The 16,971-nt window shown below is 62.7% G+C and overlaps 7 protein-coding genes across 7 annotated transcripts; 4 read left to right on the top strand and 3 right to left on the bottom strand.

The window, feature by feature from the left end:
• Positions 1 to 193: 193 nt before the first annotated feature.
• On the bottom strand, positions 194 to 2,878 carry JCM10292_005665 (uncharacterized protein; the record flags this gene model as incomplete). The annotated part of the gene is made up of 4 exons (XM_076651312.1): positions 194 to 1,053; positions 1,106 to 2,248; positions 2,345 to 2,650; positions 2,719 to 2,878. 4 exons carry the CDS (start codon positions 2,876 to 2,878, stop codon positions 194 to 196), a joined length of 2,469 nt encoding a protein of 822 aa, XP_076503106.1.
• Positions 2,879 to 3,487: 609 nt separating this feature from the next.
• On the top strand, positions 3,488 to 5,715 carry JCM10292_005664 (uncharacterized protein; the record flags this gene model as incomplete). Its single annotated transcript, XM_076651311.1, has 5 exons — positions 3,488 to 4,199; positions 4,268 to 4,478; positions 4,542 to 5,214; positions 5,310 to 5,387; positions 5,545 to 5,715. The coding sequence occupies 5 exons, from the start codon at positions 3,488 to 3,490 to the stop codon at positions 5,713 to 5,715; spliced, it is 1,845 nt and encodes a 614-aa protein (XP_076503105.1).
• Positions 5,716 to 5,990: 275 nt separating this feature from the next.
• Positions 5,991 to 7,227, top strand: JCM10292_005663 (YeeE/YedE family protein; the record flags this gene model as incomplete). Its single annotated transcript, XM_076651310.1, has 3 exons — positions 5,991 to 6,377; positions 6,435 to 7,036; positions 7,104 to 7,227. 3 exons carry the CDS (start codon positions 5,991 to 5,993, stop codon positions 7,225 to 7,227), a joined length of 1,113 nt encoding a protein of 370 aa, XP_076503104.1.
• A 213-nt stretch (positions 7,228 to 7,440) lies between these two features.
• JCM10292_005662 (uncharacterized protein) lies at positions 7,441 to 9,278 on the bottom strand (the record flags this gene model as incomplete). The annotated part of the gene is made up of 8 exons (XM_076651309.1): positions 7,441 to 7,545; positions 7,611 to 7,681; positions 7,743 to 7,923; positions 7,983 to 8,333; positions 8,398 to 8,508; positions 8,568 to 8,616; positions 8,677 to 8,762; positions 9,081 to 9,278. 8 exons carry the CDS (start codon positions 9,276 to 9,278, stop codon positions 7,441 to 7,443), a joined length of 1,152 nt encoding a protein of 383 aa, XP_076503103.1.
• A 315-nt stretch (positions 9,279 to 9,593) lies between these two features.
• On the bottom strand, positions 9,594 to 11,419 carry JCM10292_005661 (uncharacterized protein; the record flags this gene model as incomplete). The annotated part of the gene is made up of 5 exons (XM_076651308.1): positions 9,594 to 9,633; positions 9,710 to 10,049; positions 10,112 to 10,173; positions 10,231 to 10,903; positions 10,969 to 11,419. 5 exons carry the CDS (start codon positions 11,417 to 11,419, stop codon positions 9,594 to 9,596), a joined length of 1,566 nt encoding a protein of 521 aa, XP_076503102.1.
• A 1,078-nt stretch (positions 11,420 to 12,497) lies between these two features.
• Positions 12,498 to 13,868, top strand: JCM10292_005660 (uncharacterized protein; the record flags this gene model as incomplete). The annotated part of the gene is made up of 10 exons (XM_076651307.1): positions 12,498 to 12,639; positions 12,718 to 12,796; positions 12,868 to 12,938; positions 13,001 to 13,099; positions 13,157 to 13,181; positions 13,237 to 13,330; positions 13,392 to 13,424; positions 13,486 to 13,513; positions 13,574 to 13,638; positions 13,695 to 13,868. The coding sequence occupies 10 exons, from the start codon at positions 12,498 to 12,500 to the stop codon at positions 13,866 to 13,868; spliced, it is 810 nt and encodes a 269-aa protein (XP_076503101.1).
• Positions 13,869 to 14,101: 233 nt separating this feature from the next.
• Positions 14,102 to 16,901, top strand: JCM10292_005659 (histidine phosphatase family protein; the record flags this gene model as incomplete). The annotated part of the gene is made up of 11 exons (XM_076651306.1): positions 14,102 to 14,374; positions 14,429 to 14,518; positions 14,583 to 14,684; positions 15,067 to 15,083; positions 15,185 to 15,431; positions 15,497 to 15,545; positions 15,618 to 15,838; positions 15,958 to 16,024; positions 16,079 to 16,135; positions 16,255 to 16,764; positions 16,840 to 16,901. The coding sequence occupies 11 exons, from the start codon at positions 14,102 to 14,104 to the stop codon at positions 16,899 to 16,901; spliced, it is 1,695 nt and encodes a 564-aa protein (XP_076503100.1).
• Positions 16,902 to 16,971: the final 70 nt, after the last annotated feature.

Genomic DNA, 16,971 nt, shown 5'->3' with positions numbered 1-16,971 from the left:
AAGCTTACGCCCGCCTCTCTCGCAAACGCTTAAGCAGGAGGAAGAGGAGAGACGCGAGGAGAGCCGATCTGATCCCTCCAACGTCGACTTAGCCTGATCATATCGCCCTTTCGCCGACTTCGCTCTTCGAACAAAGTTTCTCGGACCGCATGAAAAAGCAGATCACGCTGTCGTATTGCAGCGACGCGCGGCATCACTCAAAGTCCGTGTATTTCGCCAACCACCTCAGCCCGCTCTCGAACGCGACCCATTCTGCCTCGACCGTCTCGGCGATTGGATGCCCGTTGCCCGGGAACGTCAGCATCTCGACGTCGACCTTGTGCTCGCCCTCCTTGCGGCGCTTGAGCGCGTGGAACCACGCCCGCCCCTGGTTCGGGGGCACGCGGCGGTCGTCGAGTCCAATCAGGAGGAGCGTCGGCGCCTTGACCTGCCCGGCATGGCGCAGCGGCGAGATGGCGTGCAAGCGCTCAAAGTCGGCGGGCGAGACGAGCGCAGGCGGCGCGTCGAGCGGGTACGCAAAGTCGGCTTCGGTGTAGACCCAGTCGGGGATATCGGTCATGCTGGCGTTCGCGACGAGGTCGGTCACCGGGTTGCGCATGACACAGGCGTCAAAGTCGTCCGGCCAACGCGCCGTCGCATGACAGGTGGTCCATCCGCCATGCGAGCCGCCCATGATGAGGCGCTTGCCTGCCGTGCGGCTCGCAAGCGAGAGCGCGTTGAGGTAGTGCCCCGCAGCGACAGTCGCCTCAACTTCGAGCTCACCGAGCCGCGGCGGGAGCACCTCGACGTTGCGCTGGCCGAAGCCGAGCGAGCCCGGGTAGTTGACGAGGCAGACGCGGTAGCCGGCGAGGACCGATGCCGCGACAGAGTAGTTAAAGTCGGTCGTAGAGGTTGAGTGCGGGCCTCCGTGCGGAATCGTGATGAGCGGAGGGAGGTTGACGTGCGCTTCCGCAGTCGGGTCAATCGGAATGGGCGAGATGAGGATGAGTTCCGTCGGCTCGAACTTGGGAAGCGGGAGGACAGTGCATGTGATGCGCGAGAGGGCGGCCGCGACTGCGCAAGGAAGGTTAGCATACGCCATACGGGTCAAAGATTCAGCACGCACGTTTCTTCGAGGCCGGCGCGTCCTTCAGCACCTTCCACTCGACCTCGCCCGATCCGACCTGCGCAAGCACAAGCCGCGGCATCTGCCCCGGCCCGCTCCGCAGTGCAACGAATCTTCCTGCGCCGTCCGTCCCGAGTACGCTGAAGCTGTCCAGCGCGTCCTCCGCCGCGCCCCTCTTCCCGAGGTAGAGGAACGGCAGCGCGGCATCGACCTCCTGCCGCTGCTCCGGCCACGGCGCGAGGTTCTGCACCTCGCCCGACTCGAGGTCGACCGTGAGCGGCACCCGGCGCGAGCGCCAGATCGAGCTCATGACGGCATTGAGCGCGTTTCGGCCCGAGGACGACGAGCGGAGGAAGCAATCTTGTGGTAGCTGGTCGACGTAGAGTCCCGGAAAAGGGTCCGACGAGCCGCTCTTCGCGTCGGGGACATCTACGACCGGAACGAGGGTGCGGTCCGACTCGAGCGTGAGCGAGCCGGGCGAGAGGGCTGCGAGCTGGAGCGCGGCACACGAGGCGTGCGGGCCGCCGAGCGTGTTCGAGAGGTACAGCACGCGCGTCGAGCTGAAACTGCTCGAGTCAGGAGAGGCGGAGGGAACGATGCGGGGCGAGCGCGCCGAGCGGTCCGGCGATCCGAGGGGCTTGGCCTGCACGGCGCGGTAAGCGAGCTTGTTGTCCTTGTCCTTCCTGTCCACGTCCGTCCCAGCCTCGGCCTTCTGCGCAGCAACATCAAGTGTATAGATGCGCGCCGGGCGGTTCGAGCAATAGACGATGCCGAGCTTGCGGTCGTCTCCTGTCGGAGCGTAGCCCGTTGCGACCAGCTGCGGCTTGTCGGCGGTCGGGAGGAACGCCGGCTGGCCGAACACAACCGGACCCGCGAGTTCGGGCGATGTGAGGCGGTAAGTCGAGATCGCAGCCTTCTCGTTCGGTCTCAGCTGCAGGCCGTCCTGGAAGGACGAGTCGGCGAGGAGCAGCAAGAACAGGGTCGGCTCGCGCTTGCCCGTGAAGGTCTCGCCAAAGTCGGGCGTGTAGCGGAACTTGTCATCGGATGGTCGGGTCGCTGCAGGGTCGGGCTTGGGACTTGGCGCTTCGGCAGTGTAGACGAGAGCCGCGGAAGAAGGGTGCCAGGCGGGAGGACCGAAGGTGGCTGAGAGAGCGAGAGCGTCAGAAATTTCTATCATAGCCTGGTATGACGAGCACAGCAACCTATGGGGAAAAGAAGCAGCGGTACGGCAGGACTCACCATCAAAGTAGAAGTCGCCGTGATCCTTGGAGACTTCGATCTCGTCCTCCTTCAGCCCATCCAGCACGCGCACAATCTCCACGACCTTGCGCGCCTCCTTGCCGTCCTTACCCGGAATGAAACGGAAGACAGCCTGCCGCTCGCCATTGGGAGCGACCGCGACGTGCTTGACCTCGTCCGAGGTAGAAACAACGGGCGTCGCAGCGACGACGGACGAATCGGTATCGTTCAAGAGAAGACTCTGGGTTGAGCTGCGCTTGCTCAGCGCCGACAACGAGCGCTGCGAGAGCGAGAGGACGAGGGTTGCTGCAAGTGGGGGAAGCCGAGAGGATGAGCTGTCTGCATGACAGAGAGGAGCTGTGGGAGGCACGCACAGACGCCCTTGCTCTTGCTCGCGAGGAAGCGGGCACTCTGCACGCCAGGAAACTCGTACAGCTCCTGCGCGAGGTCGACTGCGGCAGCGATCCGGACCGCGTGGTCTGGTTTTGCAGGCGCAGGGGGCACAGGCGAGCGCGGCGGGTAGATCTGCGTCATCTCTGTGGGATGGTCGGCTCCTTGTAGAAGCCGGCGAGCGCAGGACACAGAGAGGTCGAAGCGGGCCGATAGCGACGGCGACGGCAAGACGATGAGTCGAGCTCACGTCTCGCTGGGTATCCCTGACCTTGCGATACATCGAGCGCTACCTAACAGTAGGCTGGTACTGAACACACCTTTGCAGTCGTCGCGGCAACCCGCTTCGAATAAAAATGCTCACCTCTCGAAGTGGACGTGTGCATGACAGACGGACCCGCCATACGTTCAGTTCTTTGAGCACCGAATGGCCCGCACAAGCAAGTAAAGCGAGTTTACAGCAGAGGACGCCCGCCCGCGGAGATGCAGCCGTGCGACCGCGTCTCGACGCGTTGAGTGCGTCGAAGAGGGCTCGCGCGCTTCCCTAGCCGTCCTTCCGCCCTTGCAAGCTATCTGAGCTCACTGTGCAACGACCTTGCTCCGCACGCCCCCGTCTCGTCCCGCCGGTGCTCGTGCGCACCGGATCCGTTGCCCGCAGCAGCAGACGCGCTAAGTTCTGGAGTCGTCGCGCGCCCGATCTGTTTCGGTCCGCACGGCTGGCCTGCTCCCCTCCACCGTGCTCACTCGCGAGCGATGCTGCCGCTGCGAACGAAAGAGCTGCCGTACTTGCCGCTGCCAGACAGCTCGCCGGCTCTCTCTGCGCTCTCCCCGACGGGCAGCGACGACTCGGACGGGTACCGCGGTCGCCAGTGGTCCAAGGTCGAGTACTACGACGAGGGCGATGCAGCAGACCCCGAACAAGCGCAGCATGCGCCGTCGACTCGCGGTCTCTCGACCCGCGCAACTCGACTGCTGTACCTCGTCGTCGCGACCGTCCTCATCGCCGCCACCCTCTTTGTCCTTCCCGTGCGCCTTTCCGCCAGCCCAGTCGCTCCTCCGCCAAGCAGCAATGCCTGGACGCCCCCTTGCTCGCCTTCAGCTTGGTCGAATGGCACTTGGGTCCCTCGCAGCATCACGCTGCCTCCAACTGCGACCATCTGGGACGCGACGGGCTTCACGGGCGCAGCGCAGAACTGGTTCCGCAACGACTGGCATCTCGGGCTCTTCCCGCCGGGTGCGGTCCCTGGACCAGAGGGAGAGGCCGGACCGCAGGGCGAGTGGCCGATGAGTCCGTACCGGAGGCAGGCGGCTGGCTGGGCCTGGCAGTCGGCGCACGAGGAGTGTGCAGTCGTCGAGCCGGTCGAGGCAGAGGCAGGGAAGGAGGGGCGGGTGAAGCAAGACGAGGCGCAAGTCGTGCAGCTCTTGCAGGACCTCATCGACCGTGGCGGATGGCTCGTCATTGGCGGTGCGCTTTTCTCCCTTCTTCCTCGCGCCCGGGTATGAACGCTCAAGCTGACGTGAGGGCATCTGCAGACTCGCTCTCGGAGCAGCAATTCTTCTCGCTCGGCTGCATGCTCTTCCCGCACGTCCGGGCACTGTGGCCGTATCCACCGATGAGCATGTGGGTGCAGATCAAGGAGGAGCACCTGCTGCTCAAGCGGGACAGTCCATGGGTGGTGGACGGGACGTTGCATGTGCCCGACGACTGGGACTTTGACGGAAGCCCGCTCGTCAGCCACGTCCGGTCCGTTATCCGCCTCTTTCGCTCCCTACTACGATACACTCATACTCTCTTGACCGCACACAGCACCGACCACGGCGTCGCTCCTGCTGAGCTCGTCGACCTGTACGCCGCAGTGCACGACTCGCCATCCCCCGATCTCTCCCTTCGCTATCCCGCCCTCACCTCTCTTCCGCGTCATGCCGACGCAAACTCCATCCTGACGGATGTCGAAACCTTTTCTCCGACCCTCGACTACTATCTCTCGCTCTTCCTGCGCCCCGCCGCGCCGCGCAACATCTCGACTGAGATCTCTCCCTCCTACGCGCAATCAACCACTCCGCCCGATGCACTCGTCGTCGAGCGCGACGCGACCCGCTCCGCGAGGTACCGCACCCTCATCTTCTCCACTGGCGCGCACTTCTCGTCGCGACACTTCAACCTGCCCGACGGAGCCGTCCCGTACTCGCAACCTGCGTCGACCGCTCCAGATGGCACTGTCATGCCCGCGCGAGAGGGCACCGCGCGCCCCCACGTCCAGTACTTTGAGCTTGTCCTCTCGTCTTGGGTCGAGCGCGTCTCGCGTGCGCTGGACGAGGCGAGCCCGGAGGAGCGCGAGGGTAAGGCGGTCCTCGTGCGACCGACGAGCAACGGTCACGACGACTGCCACGCGGCGACGGGTCCGATGAAGGAGGTGGACGAAGGCAGGAGCAGTTGGTACTCGTGGTCCGAGATTGAGATGATGAATCGGCGGGCACAGGTGCGTCTTTGAGCTCTTTGGGGCATTGTCCTGCACAGGGCGCCTCTTTTGCTGACGCGGCTCGCGCACGCTGCGCTCTTTTGCGTCCTGCGCAGGTTCTCGTTGATGAAGTCGCCCATCCTCAAATCACCTTCCTCGACATCGGCCGACCAGCCAAGCTACGCCCAGACGCGGTGAGCATTGATGATTCCTGCGAGACGCGAGCCGGCTCGGCAGCGCAGTTCTGCTGCTGAGCAATGCTCCCGCCGGGCAACCTTGAATCGACGCTGACCTTCTCAACGTCCATTGTCTCGTCTCACCCTTTCTCCATCCTGCTGCAAATCTGTACAGCACACCAACGACGACTGCCTACACCTGTCGACCGGCACGGGCGTCATCGAGGGCTGGACCCACTACATCGCATACTGGCTGCGGGAGCGAACAGCCTTTGAGGAAGGAGCACGCCCCGACTCGGCAGGCTGGAGGGCACGGTTCGAGCAGTTGGTCCCGTGGCGTCTCTGAGCACGTTCCTAGACATTTTTGCGCTGTATAGACCTGCAAATTGTACAGACACTTATCTGTGGGTAGGCACGAACAGCGAGAAGAGTTCTCGTCAGGCGTTGCGCTTGGTTCGAGTTAGCTGTACGGGTGTCCGCGTTTCTGGCAAGACTGCAGTCCGTACGACTACTATCCAATGCTCGCGTGAGACCGAAGCGAGGCCGGCTATAGACTGCGCGATCGACCCCGGTCTCTCATCTCCGAACGCTCCTTTCCCTCCGTCACTTTCCTCGCCTACCATGTTCACGCCTCTGCCGTCCTTCGTGGGTGGCTTGCTGCTGTCCTACGCCACCTCGGGGCTCTTGGCAGTGCAGGGACGCGTACTCGGATGCTCCGGTGTGGCTCACGGCGTAATCGGTGCCGTCGCATCGAGGCTGGCACCGGCGGCGAAGCAAGCGCCTCAATCCGCGACGACAAAGGATCACGGACCGGCACCGGCATCGCCAGACGGATGGAAATTCGCCACTCTCGCAGGCATGCTTGCCGGAGGCTTGCTTCTGAGACTCGTCCGACCCGCACTAGAGGGCGTGCTGGGCACGTCCATCTTCGACACGCCGATGCACGTTGCAGACGTCGGCATCGGGCGCGTGATTGCTGCCGGACTCCTCGTGGGTGCAGGCACGAAGGTAAGGCGAGACTTCGCCTTTGTCATGCGTAACTCGCTCACTCTCGCCTCTGCTCAGCTCGCCAACGGCTGCACTTCCGGGCACATGCTCCTCGGCCTGGCACGCCTTTCGAAGCGGTCCCTTGCCGCCGTCCTCGCCTTTTTCTCGACCGCCCTCATTACCTCCCGCCTTCTTCCGCTCCCTCTTCTCACGGCGGCGGACTCCGCCGCGTCGCACGGCTTGGCACCTGCGATCCTCTCGCCGAATGCCGCCGTCGCCCTCTGCCTCGCCGCACCTCTACTCTCCCTCCCCTCTTTCTCGTACTCCCGCCTCGTTCCCTCCTCCGTCCGCCCGCTCCTTCACGCTTTCCTCCTCGGCACAACCTTCTCCATCGGCCTCGCTCTCGCCGGTATGACTAGCCCGTCGAAGGTCATCTCCTTCTTCTACGTCCCGCTGCCGGTCCCTCCCGCGCTCGCCGTCCCCGCCGGCGCAACATGGGACCCCTCGCTCGCGATGGTCGCGCTCGGCGGCCTGCTGCCCAACATGCTCGTGTGGCAGAAGATCAAGGGATGGAAGAAGCCGCTCAAGAGGGAGGTTTGGAACGTGCCGAGGGGCGGGAACGTCGACGGCAAGTTGCTGGCGGGCGCGGCGCTCTTTGGCGTGGGCTGGGGGCTCATGGGGTGCGCGCGTTTTGACTTCAGACGTTGAGTTTTCATTTGAACTTGTTCTGACTTTGTGGGCCCGCAGGATCTGCCCCGGGCCGCTCTTCGCCGTCTTGGGCGCCGGCACCGGTGTCGGCGGGTCGTCCATTCCGGTTTTCGCGGGTGCTTTCGCCGCAGGAGGCCTCGTAGCAGGGCGTGTTCTGGCGTAGGTGTCTTGCACGAGAGCGCGAATAGCTGAGAACTTCGACGATCAATCACCACCTCTTCCAGGCACTGCGCGCATCTCTCCATGCTTGACTCGCTGTTGCAGAGATAGAAATGTCCATTGCGCCCGCGTAGTAGAGAGCATGTAGCAGCCTTCCGACCGATCCGACGAGCCGGTTCCGGTGGCCTCGAGATGGGTGACCTTTTTGCCCCCGCGTCTACCGCCCGACAAGCGCCTTCAGCTGTGCCATCCACACGGCCATGTCCTCGGGCTTGGCCTTGAAGATAAAGAGGCCGATGAGGGCAATGCCGTAGCCGATGCACTGCGGGTGTCCATAGCAAGGTGAGCGGGCTGCGCTTGTTTCGGTTGCTAGCGAGACAGGCGCACCTGAATGAGGGTGACGGGCGTGCCGAAGAGAACGACAGAGCCGACGACAAGGAGGATGTCCTTGAGAACACCTGCGGACGCGGCATCCTAAGTCACGACGGTGGACAACGACGGCGGAAAGGTGCGGCGCACCCGATAGCGTCAAGACGAGCGAGCTGGCGCAGCCGATGAGGAAGACGACGCTGACGTTGAGGAGGAGGGCGACGTTGCAGTTGATGAACAGCGTAAACGGACCGACCTTGTCGAGGACCTGCTCGAGCGGCGCGAAGCCCTCGACAGGAATAATGAGGAGACTGTTGAAGACGGCGCAGACCTATCGAATCAAGCGCGTTAGCCTTCCGTGCATGAAGATGTCGAGGAACGGAGACGTGCCGGTGCAAAGTAGTACAGCGAGACGAGCGGGTCCATGCGCATGCCCTGGAGGAGCTTCTGGATCGCGACGAGGCGGGTCGCCTCGAACAAGATACCGAGACACTGGAAGACGAAGCCCGAGAAGACGAACTTGAGCTCGCCGTACGACGCAAGCGCGACGCCAGCCGAGATGCCCCCAACGACGAGACCCTTGCGCTTGTCCCAGTTGTCGAGGCCCATCAGGACCGACATGCCGAGGACGGCGACCGAGGTGAACGCCTTGAGCATCTGAATGAACGAGACCGAGAGAGTGAGGTAGGCGAAGTTGGAGAAGATGAGGGACGCGGAGAAGAGGGCGCCGATGGGGACGATCTGCTCGCACAAGGTCTCGTCAGGCTGACCCTCGTCGCTCAAGAGAGAGCGATGGTTATCGCACATTCTTGTACCACCGGTCCCAGGACATTTGGATGTTGTCGACGCCGTCAATCAGGTGGGTAAAGCGGCGCATAATGCGAGTCGCAATCGTCGCGTAGACAAGATGGGTGGACTGTAACATGCCCCTGTCAGCAGACCTGAATGAGTGGGAATGTAACAGATGATGCGCACAGTGAGGAAAATGGGGAAGTGGAAGTTGAGGTCGCCCTCCTTCTTGCCGCTGCTCAACGGGTTCCAAATCAGTCCCGTCCTGTCCACGCCGATCCAGAAGGACACGAACAGGATCCATGCGTTCATCATGATGACGCTCGATGACAGGGCAATCCAGATGGCGATGATGGGTGCAGGGTGGATGCGCGGCTTGACCTGGGAGGAGAGTGCGAAGGCGGTCAGCCTGACATTCTGCGGCTGCGACGGCTTCTTGTTCATGTGTATGACTCTGTGCCCATCGTGAACGCCTGTACGCGCCCAGCTGGTACGGAAGAATCGTCGTGACCGTCTCCCCACCGCGAATCTGCACGTGCGGCAGTCGACAGTGCGAGCCCGACGGGGCGCAATGCAGCCATAGCCCGTCTGACTGCACTCTCGGTATCCCGTGGCGACCAAGTCCGTCCTCCATGCGCGCCAGGCGAGGAGGCGTCGCGCGATCCCGCGCGAGAGGTCGGAGGATCTGGCTCGACGCACGGCGCTCGTCTGGTTGGCCTGCACGGGTGCAGGCAGGTTCTCCTCCTCCTCGAGCCGCTGCAGGTCGGCCTTGAACGCGTCATCGTCGCCGTCGTGGTTGCGGCGCGCCGACTGCAGCTCGTGGCCGTCGTCCTCGGCGAGGAGCGCGTCGGCCTCTGCGAGCGCGTTGCGGTCTTCGAGCGCAGCCTTGTTGCTCATGATCTCGTCGTGCGTGCAGTAGCCAGGCGCTCAGCGAGCGAGGGAAGACAGAGCGTGAGGCGCGAGTCAGGCGCGTCTCTTGCTGCGGTCGCGTCGAATCGCTGCGCTGTGCTTCTCGGGCGCGGCGCCTCGCAGTCTCCGCAGCGCAGGAAGGCAAGCTTGTGACAGTGGAGCGGAACGAGCTACATTTGGATCTAAGGCTACAAGTATGACCATTGATGAGAGGTACCCAGGAGGTACCGAAAAAGAGGATGAGGTGATGAAGGTTATGCGGCCAAGTGAAGGTGAGCAGAGACGGCGACCGAACGTCGATACTCAGAGCGAGACCGTGCTGTTGATGGGCCCGGGCCCAATGCTGCAAGGGAAAGTGATAGGTCAGGAGACAGTCGGCGACGCGAAAGAGCCGTGGTACGCGAGGAAGTAAGGCGCACCAGATCGCAAGCTGGTAGTTGGCGTCGAGGAAGCCCGTCTGGAGCGTGTTGCCCGTGTCGCGCATCGAGTTGTAGACGAGCGGCTGCATGGCCGGCATGCCCTTGAAGCACGACGAGCTGTACACGCCGCCAAAGTTGACGTTCGAGAACGAGCTGCCCGTGACCGTCGCGCCGTTGTGGCCCGCCACAGAGACGCCATAGCCAAAGTAGCCCTGCGGACCCGTCGTGAACTTGTTGTTGGTGAACGAGCCGCCGTTGGTGCGAATGTTGTTGTTGACGCCGGCGTACCAGGTCGCAACGCCCACAGCGATGCCAACCTTGAGCAGCGTGCCCTTGGCGGCTGCAAGGTCAACAGTGGGTCAGTCGGCCGCGGAAACGGGAGAGAGCAGCGCGACAACGCACTGATGGTGTTGCTGTCGACCACAACGCCGGCGAAGTTGCCCGAATACGGGTTGTAATCGACGCTGCGCAGGATCGGACGTCAGCTTGCAGTCGTGCGACGCGAAGCCAGCAAGCCGCACGCATTGATGCCGCCAAGGAGAGACCGGTCGTCGGTGATGATCTCGTTGTTCGAAACCTTCGTGCCGGGCGCACCGAAGATGACGATGGCGCCGTCGGTCGCGTCCGTGATCGTGTTGCCCGTCACGACCGAGTTCTTGCAGGCGACCGAGATGCCGTCGGCCCACTGGCCAGGCGGGTACGTGCCGGTCGAGTCGCGCTTCTTCAAGCGCGAGAACTGCTGCGCGCCGCTCGGCGCGTGGCCCGCCGGGCCGATCTGGTTGCCCGAGACGGTCGTGCCCGAGCATTGGTTCTCGTACCCTTCGATGATGTGCAGCGAGGACCAGCCGCGCGGCTCGTACGCCTTGACGTTCATGATCTTTTGCCCCTGGTTGTTGCCGCCCATCTCGATCAGCGCGAGTCCGTTCGACTTGTACCCAAGGGAGGGCCGGCTCCCGTCGATAATGAGGTTCGAGACGGTCGAGTCGTCGTTGCCCGCATCGGCAATGTACAGCGCGCACGTCGTGTCCTTGTCCTTGATTGTGAGCTTAGCGCGGGAATCGCCCTGCGTCGTGAGCGTCTGGTTCTTGGCGTAGAAGAAGATCGGCCCTTCGAGCGAGATCTCCGAACCGGAGCAGAGGTACACCGTCGTGTCGGCGCCGCCGTAGTAGAAGAGCGAGTTGATGACCGTAGCGTCTGCGAAGGTCCACGTTATCATCGATATCACAGCAGGCAAAGAACGAGCGAGAGAGGCTGCGCACTGTACTTGCTGTCCAGGCAGGTTTTGGCGCCCATCCCAATGAGAGGAGGTCGCGGGTCGGTCGCCGAGCCGCTCGGCTTTGGGCACGGCAGCAGCCCGCACAGCAGGCCGCTGACGAGTCCGGTGACTTGCTTGAGGACGCCGTCAATGTTGAGCGTGGCCGCCGAGTTGACGAGCTGAAGCGCCGTCTTGGCGAGCACGCTCGTCAGCGGGGCCGTCGTCACCGTCAGCAGGGTCGCAACCTGCTGAACGGACAGGAGGACGGGGTCGGGCGGATGCACAAAGGCGGGCGTCGACGCGGGAGAAGCAACGTTGTACGGGAGCAACGCCGCGGCGCGCTTATTCACCGTCCTCGTCGGATGCTCGTGCCGGCGCTCGTACTGGTGGTCGAGACCATCTGCTGCAACGGCGTACGCGAGCGAGAGTGCGAGGATGCATTGAAGAAAGCGCATGGCTGATAGGTAGGCGAGGCGCGAAAGGCGACGAGGGGGGGCGGAGCAGGGGCCCGGGGGCGGCGCGAAAGACAGTGAACGAGTGTTTGATCGAGTTGGACGGCGTCTCAGACGACGGCAAGCGAGTGTGAACTGCGCTGCGTAGGGCGGGATCGCACGCGAGCGCACGAGGGTTGTTGGGAACGGAAGCGAGCCGGGTTCGGCGAAACGGCGTGCGAGCGCAGACGCAATGTGAATCCCTCGAGCGAAGACGGCGCAGCCCACACACGAACTCGCAACGACGCTGCTGGTCGGACGGGTGGGATGGATTTGGGCGGAGCGAGAGGAAACACACGCTTTGTCCCGCGAAGCGGAGCAGGCCAGGCCAGCCTCCTGCTCGCGACTGGGCGTGGAACAGCGACGGGACGCAGGACGGAAGGCGTGCTGAGAGTATGAAAGCTCCTGATCATGTCCGACGGAGTCCAGCCATGGTGATCTTTCCCAACCAGGCGAGCTGCCGCGCTCTTAATAGCCGGACAGTCGATCCTCCGCTCGCGCTTTTGGCAGGGCGGATAGGCAGAGCCACGGGCCGAGAGGATAGGCCAGAACTCAAGCGAGATATTGGAGCACGAGGCCTGGCTGGAAGCAGTCGAAGCCACTCTGTCGTGAGCCCCTTCCGCCTTGGGGAGGCAGGTCGCGAGCGTGGCCTGTCTTCCCTGAACGCCGCGGCGTTTGCGCGGGACTGGCAGCGTGGCCGCCACGAAAGCCGTCCCGCGTACGACCCGTCGAGCCAAGATTTTGTTCACCGGTGGCTTCGACGAGACGGTGGGGCGAGCCAGGCGGACGACAGGGCGGAGCAGCCCGTGCGGCTGATCTGGCCCCACACGTTCGTCCTGAAGCACCTTTGGATGGAAATGAGCACGTGCACTGCCCACATCAGCGAGGGGTCCGCAGAGGAAAGGGAGAAGCGGACTTGGCGGTCGACGAAACTGATGAAGCGCTGGCTTCCTCCACGCCGCTCGTGCGCTCTCTGCTGTAGTAGCTGAGCTCTGCGATACATCTGCTGGAGCTCCTGAGCCAACGCTAGACCCGCGCAAGCATGCCCACCGCCCGTTTCATCCCCGCTCCCTCGCTCGGAGGTGCTCCGCCTCACCAGCATGGCCACGAGCATGCGCATGGGCACTCGCACGACCATGGTGCGCAGGAGCACGGACACACGCACGAGTTCATGGAGCACCCGGGTACGTCTGTTCTCCTGACCGCGCGTAGAGGGCGACCGCCCACATGTCGGAACGCTCACCTTGCGTATGCGCGTGCAGGCAAGTTTGCCGAACGCGACATGCCGGACTACTCGGGGCGAGACTGGAAGCAGCGCGGCTTCACGATCGGCATCGGCGGGTGCGTCCCCCCCCCCCACGTGTCCATTCGTCGAGAACTCGCTTATGCTCATTCTCGTGGGAAATGTGCAGACCTGTTGGCTCTGGCAAGACTGCGCTGACCCTTGCGCTCTGCCGCTACTTCCGCGACACTCACAACATCGGTTCGTCCCCTCGCCTCCCTGTGTAGGCCTTCGTATTCTCGCTCACGTCTCTTGTGATACAGCCGTCGTCACTAACGACATCTTCACGAGGGAGGACCAGGAGTTCCTGATCCGGAACGAAGCTTTGTACGACTCGGGACGCATTCGGGCTATCGAGACGGGTTCGTCTCTCGCTTTTTGCTCCCGACCGTTAGGCTTATCTGCTTCTGCCCTTGCAGGTGGCTGCCCGCACGCTGCTATTCGGTCCGTTCATCCGCGGTTTCCAAACTATACGGATCACTCATGCTCGGCGCCACAGCGAGGACATCAGCGCCAACCTCGGCGCGCTGGAGGATTTGCAGGCCTCGTACGGCTGCCAGCTCCTTTTCGTCGAGTCTGGCGGAGACAACTTGGTACATGCGGGTCAGTGTTCTGGTCAAAGGATGCGACTGACCTCCAGTACGCGCTTTGCAGGCGGCCAACTACTCGCGGGAGTTGGCAGACTACGTGCGTTCAGGACGAACGAGGCAATCCTTCGCAGCATGTTGACGCCGCAGTCCACACACAGATCATCTATGTCATTGACGTGTCTGGAGGTGCGTCGAGACCTGCTACAGCTGGCGCAAGTGCGCAATTGACCCATTTGACGCCTCCAGGTGACAAGATTCCTCGCAAGGGCGGCCCCGGCATCTCGCAATCAGACCTGCTCATCGTCAATAAGGTGAGTCACATGGCCCACATTATCACGAAAATACGCTGAGGGTCCAACGCGCGCAGATCGACATTGCGCAATACGTCGGCGCCTCACTCGAGGTGATGAAGCGCGACGCCGACAAGATGCGCGACCACGGCCCGACGCTTTTCACGTCGGTCAAGAACAACGAGGGTGTCGAGGGTGTTGCCGAGCTCATCAAGGCGGCGTGGACTGCGGCGACGGGCCAGTCCAAGTAAACGGCGGAGTGCGATCGGATGCTGTAGACCAGCTGTACCGCATGCATTTTCTGTCTTAGTCGATCCCATCGTAATCTATAGCTAGCAAGTCACTCTACAGCGGTAGTGGCTGTCGGGCGCTGTGCCAACGAGTGCACTGACCTTCTGCCGCGTGAGGAGGCGGTGCTGCTCGCGACGAACGTCCGCCTTCACATCCTGTCCTCGTCGCTCGCTGCTCCGTTCGACTCGCAGAGATGGCGAGACAACACGAAGCTAGCGACTCGGACGTCGAGTCCAACTCGCCGCTGCTTCCAGGACCAGGACAGTCCCCCTCATCGGCTTCATCACCCGACAAGCGCTCGCCTTTCCGCACCGCCTGGGCATACGCTGTGTTGGGCTCGCTGGGTCTGGGCATCGTCTGGCTTGCGTTTGGCCAGTCTTATCTCGACTCGAGGGACGGGCTCGTTCCTTCGACGGACGACCCTCACTTTCCGACTTCAGTGGGCTACGCTGGCCCTACACCCACGGTACGTGCCAGGTCAGATATCTGCCTGAGGGTACCGCTGACACGACTCGCACAGGGCGGAGAAGCGTTCGCAGCAGCCACGAGCTACCCTTCGAACTTCGACTCCTCGCCCCTCCACCCCCCTCCCGAACTCGTTTCGGAGAAGGTGCGTACCTACCTCGCGCTTCTGTCTCGCGACGGTTCCTAATGCGGAACGACATTGCATGCAGTTTAACATACTGCACTTTCTCGGGAACCTCTCGCCTTGGCGGACCGTCAACCATGGACTTAAGGGCACGGCTCAGATCCCTCAGGGCTGCACGGTCGAACAGGTGCGCGATGCCACGTCCCCTTGCAGCATCGCATCGCAAGCAATCACGCTCGCATTGCCGTGCGGATCGCGGTGCCGACCTGCCTGGATTCGACAGGACAGGCAGGGAGTGGAAGGTCCAGGCCTCCTCGCCTGTCCGACCCGAGCCCGACCGATCGTCCGTCCCGCGCGGGCTAGACCGGCGATGCACTTTCGACCGTCTTCTCGGGGAGATGGACAGATTCAGGCCCGCGAATGGTGCCTGTACAACTCCACCCGGGCGTCCCTCTCCCGCGTACCCGACCGAAAATACGGCTACTTCCCGCACCCTCTTTGCGGCTTGCCCTGGCCGTCCACGGATATTGTGACTGACATTGCTCGGCGCGTCGCATTTGCCTGCGCAGGTCCAGCTCCTCCATCGGTGCGTTCCAGACCTGCAGATCGCTGAGAACGCTGTTCCTTCCCCCGGGACGATAAACTGATCTGCTCGTTCCTTGCTGCCTGTATCGCGCGCGCGCGCAGCCATGGCGCTCGCTATCCGACTACAGGTGCAGGAACCGAAGCGTTTGCAAAGGATGTCGTGGGCGCGCCAGGCTTCAAGGCGTCGGGCAACCTCTCTTTCCTCAACTCGTGGAAGTACCAGCTTGGCGCAGAGATTCTCACGCCGTTCGGGCGCGAGCAGCTGTTCAATCTGGGCGTGTCGTTCCGCACCAAGTACGGGCACTTGCTTGACTCGAAGCAGAAACCCGTCTTCCGCACCGAGAGCCAGGTTCGCTCCGCCCCTCGCGCGATCAGTAAAGCTCGCCTTGGTACTGATTTACCTGACATTGACAGGATCGCATGCTCAAGAGCGCACAGAACTTTGCTGCGGGCTTCTTCGGCAGTGAGTATCTCCCTTCTGCTCGTCCGCCCGCAGCTCACGGTGCATGCCCGACTGACATGTTCGGACACTCAGTCCCCTTTGAGCAGCAGTATCACCAACTCGTGACCATCGAGTGGCCGGGATTCAACAATACGCTCGCGCCGTACATGACGTGCAAGAACGCAATCGACTACGGCCGCACACGCGCACCTCAGAAGATGGCCGAGTGGATCAAGCGCTACCTCGACAACGCTCTACAGCGCGTGCAGCCGCTCATTGAGGGTGTGACGCTGCGTCATCGCGATCTGTTCAACGTGCGTTCCGTTTGTCGAGGCTTGTTGCTCCTTCCCTCTCAACGTGACCTCGAGCGAGTCCTGTCGGGAGGAGGATCTTGCCTCCGGTCGCGTGCTGACCCACGCTTGCTGCTCCACAGATGCAATTGTTGTGTGCATACGAGCTTGTCGCGCTCGGCGGCAGCGCCTTCTGCCCGCTCTTTACCGGTGCGTTGACCTCTACGACTTCTCGTTCACATCGCTGACTGTTCGCAAGCGCAGAGGACGAGTGGCGCGGCTTCGAGTATGCGCACGACATCGAGTTCTATGACGCATTCTGTGCGTTCCCCTGTCTGCATCTGCCTTCCTCTGCGTATCGTGAGCTGACTCGCCCGGACCTAATACGCTCTTCCTTCCTTCCTTCTCTACCGGGACCCGCTTCGGTTCGCAAATACTAGCCTTCGGCCAGGGCGCACAAGCCGCAGTTGGCAAGGGCTGGGTTCAGGAGTGGCTGGCCCGCACGACCAAGCAGCCGCTCAAGGTGTTCGACTCCACAACGAACTCTACCCTTCACACACCCGAGTTCTTCCCGCTTGATCAGCGGCTGTACGTCGACGCCACGCACGACACGATCATTTCGGCCGTCATCACGACCCTCGGCTTCTCCTCCTTCGCCCGCTCTGGCCCGCTCCCCACCGACCACATCCCATCGGATCTTTCCTTTGTCACCTCGTCTGTCTCGCCGTTCGCCGCCAACCTGCACTCGCAAGTCCTCTCGTGTCCTTCGTCGTCGCTCGTGCCACAGGGCAAGGATGCACGCTTCGTTCGATGGGTACTGAACGATGGCGTTGTTCCGCTCGACCACATCGAGGGTTGCGCATTTAACGACGACGGGTTGTGCCACCTCGACGCTTTCGTGCAAGCCACGAAGGACCGGGTAGAAAGCATCGACTGGGCATACGACTGCCGTGCGTTGCCGTATTCCGCTCGCGCTCTTCTTCAACGAGTCCCGATTCTGACTTACGCCCTACTGACGGCAACAGTGGGCAACTGGCCACTTCCTGAAGAGCCCATCAAGGACGGACGCCCACCGCGCCGCAACTAGCGAACGCAACCGTAGATACCCTCTCTTCGCGATTGGATACCCTCTCGCTCTTCCGCTCGCATCGCAACAA

Source organism: Rhodotorula paludigena (genome assembly GCF_050403205.1).
Source record: "Rhodotorula paludigena JCM10292 DNA, Rt_paludigena_JCM10292v1_ctg49, whole genome shotgun sequence".
NCBI classification, from domain to species: Eukaryota; Fungi; Basidiomycota; class Microbotryomycetes; order Sporidiobolales; family Sporidiobolaceae; genus Rhodotorula; species Rhodotorula paludigena.
This window is presented reverse-complemented; position numbering and strand designations above follow the sequence as displayed.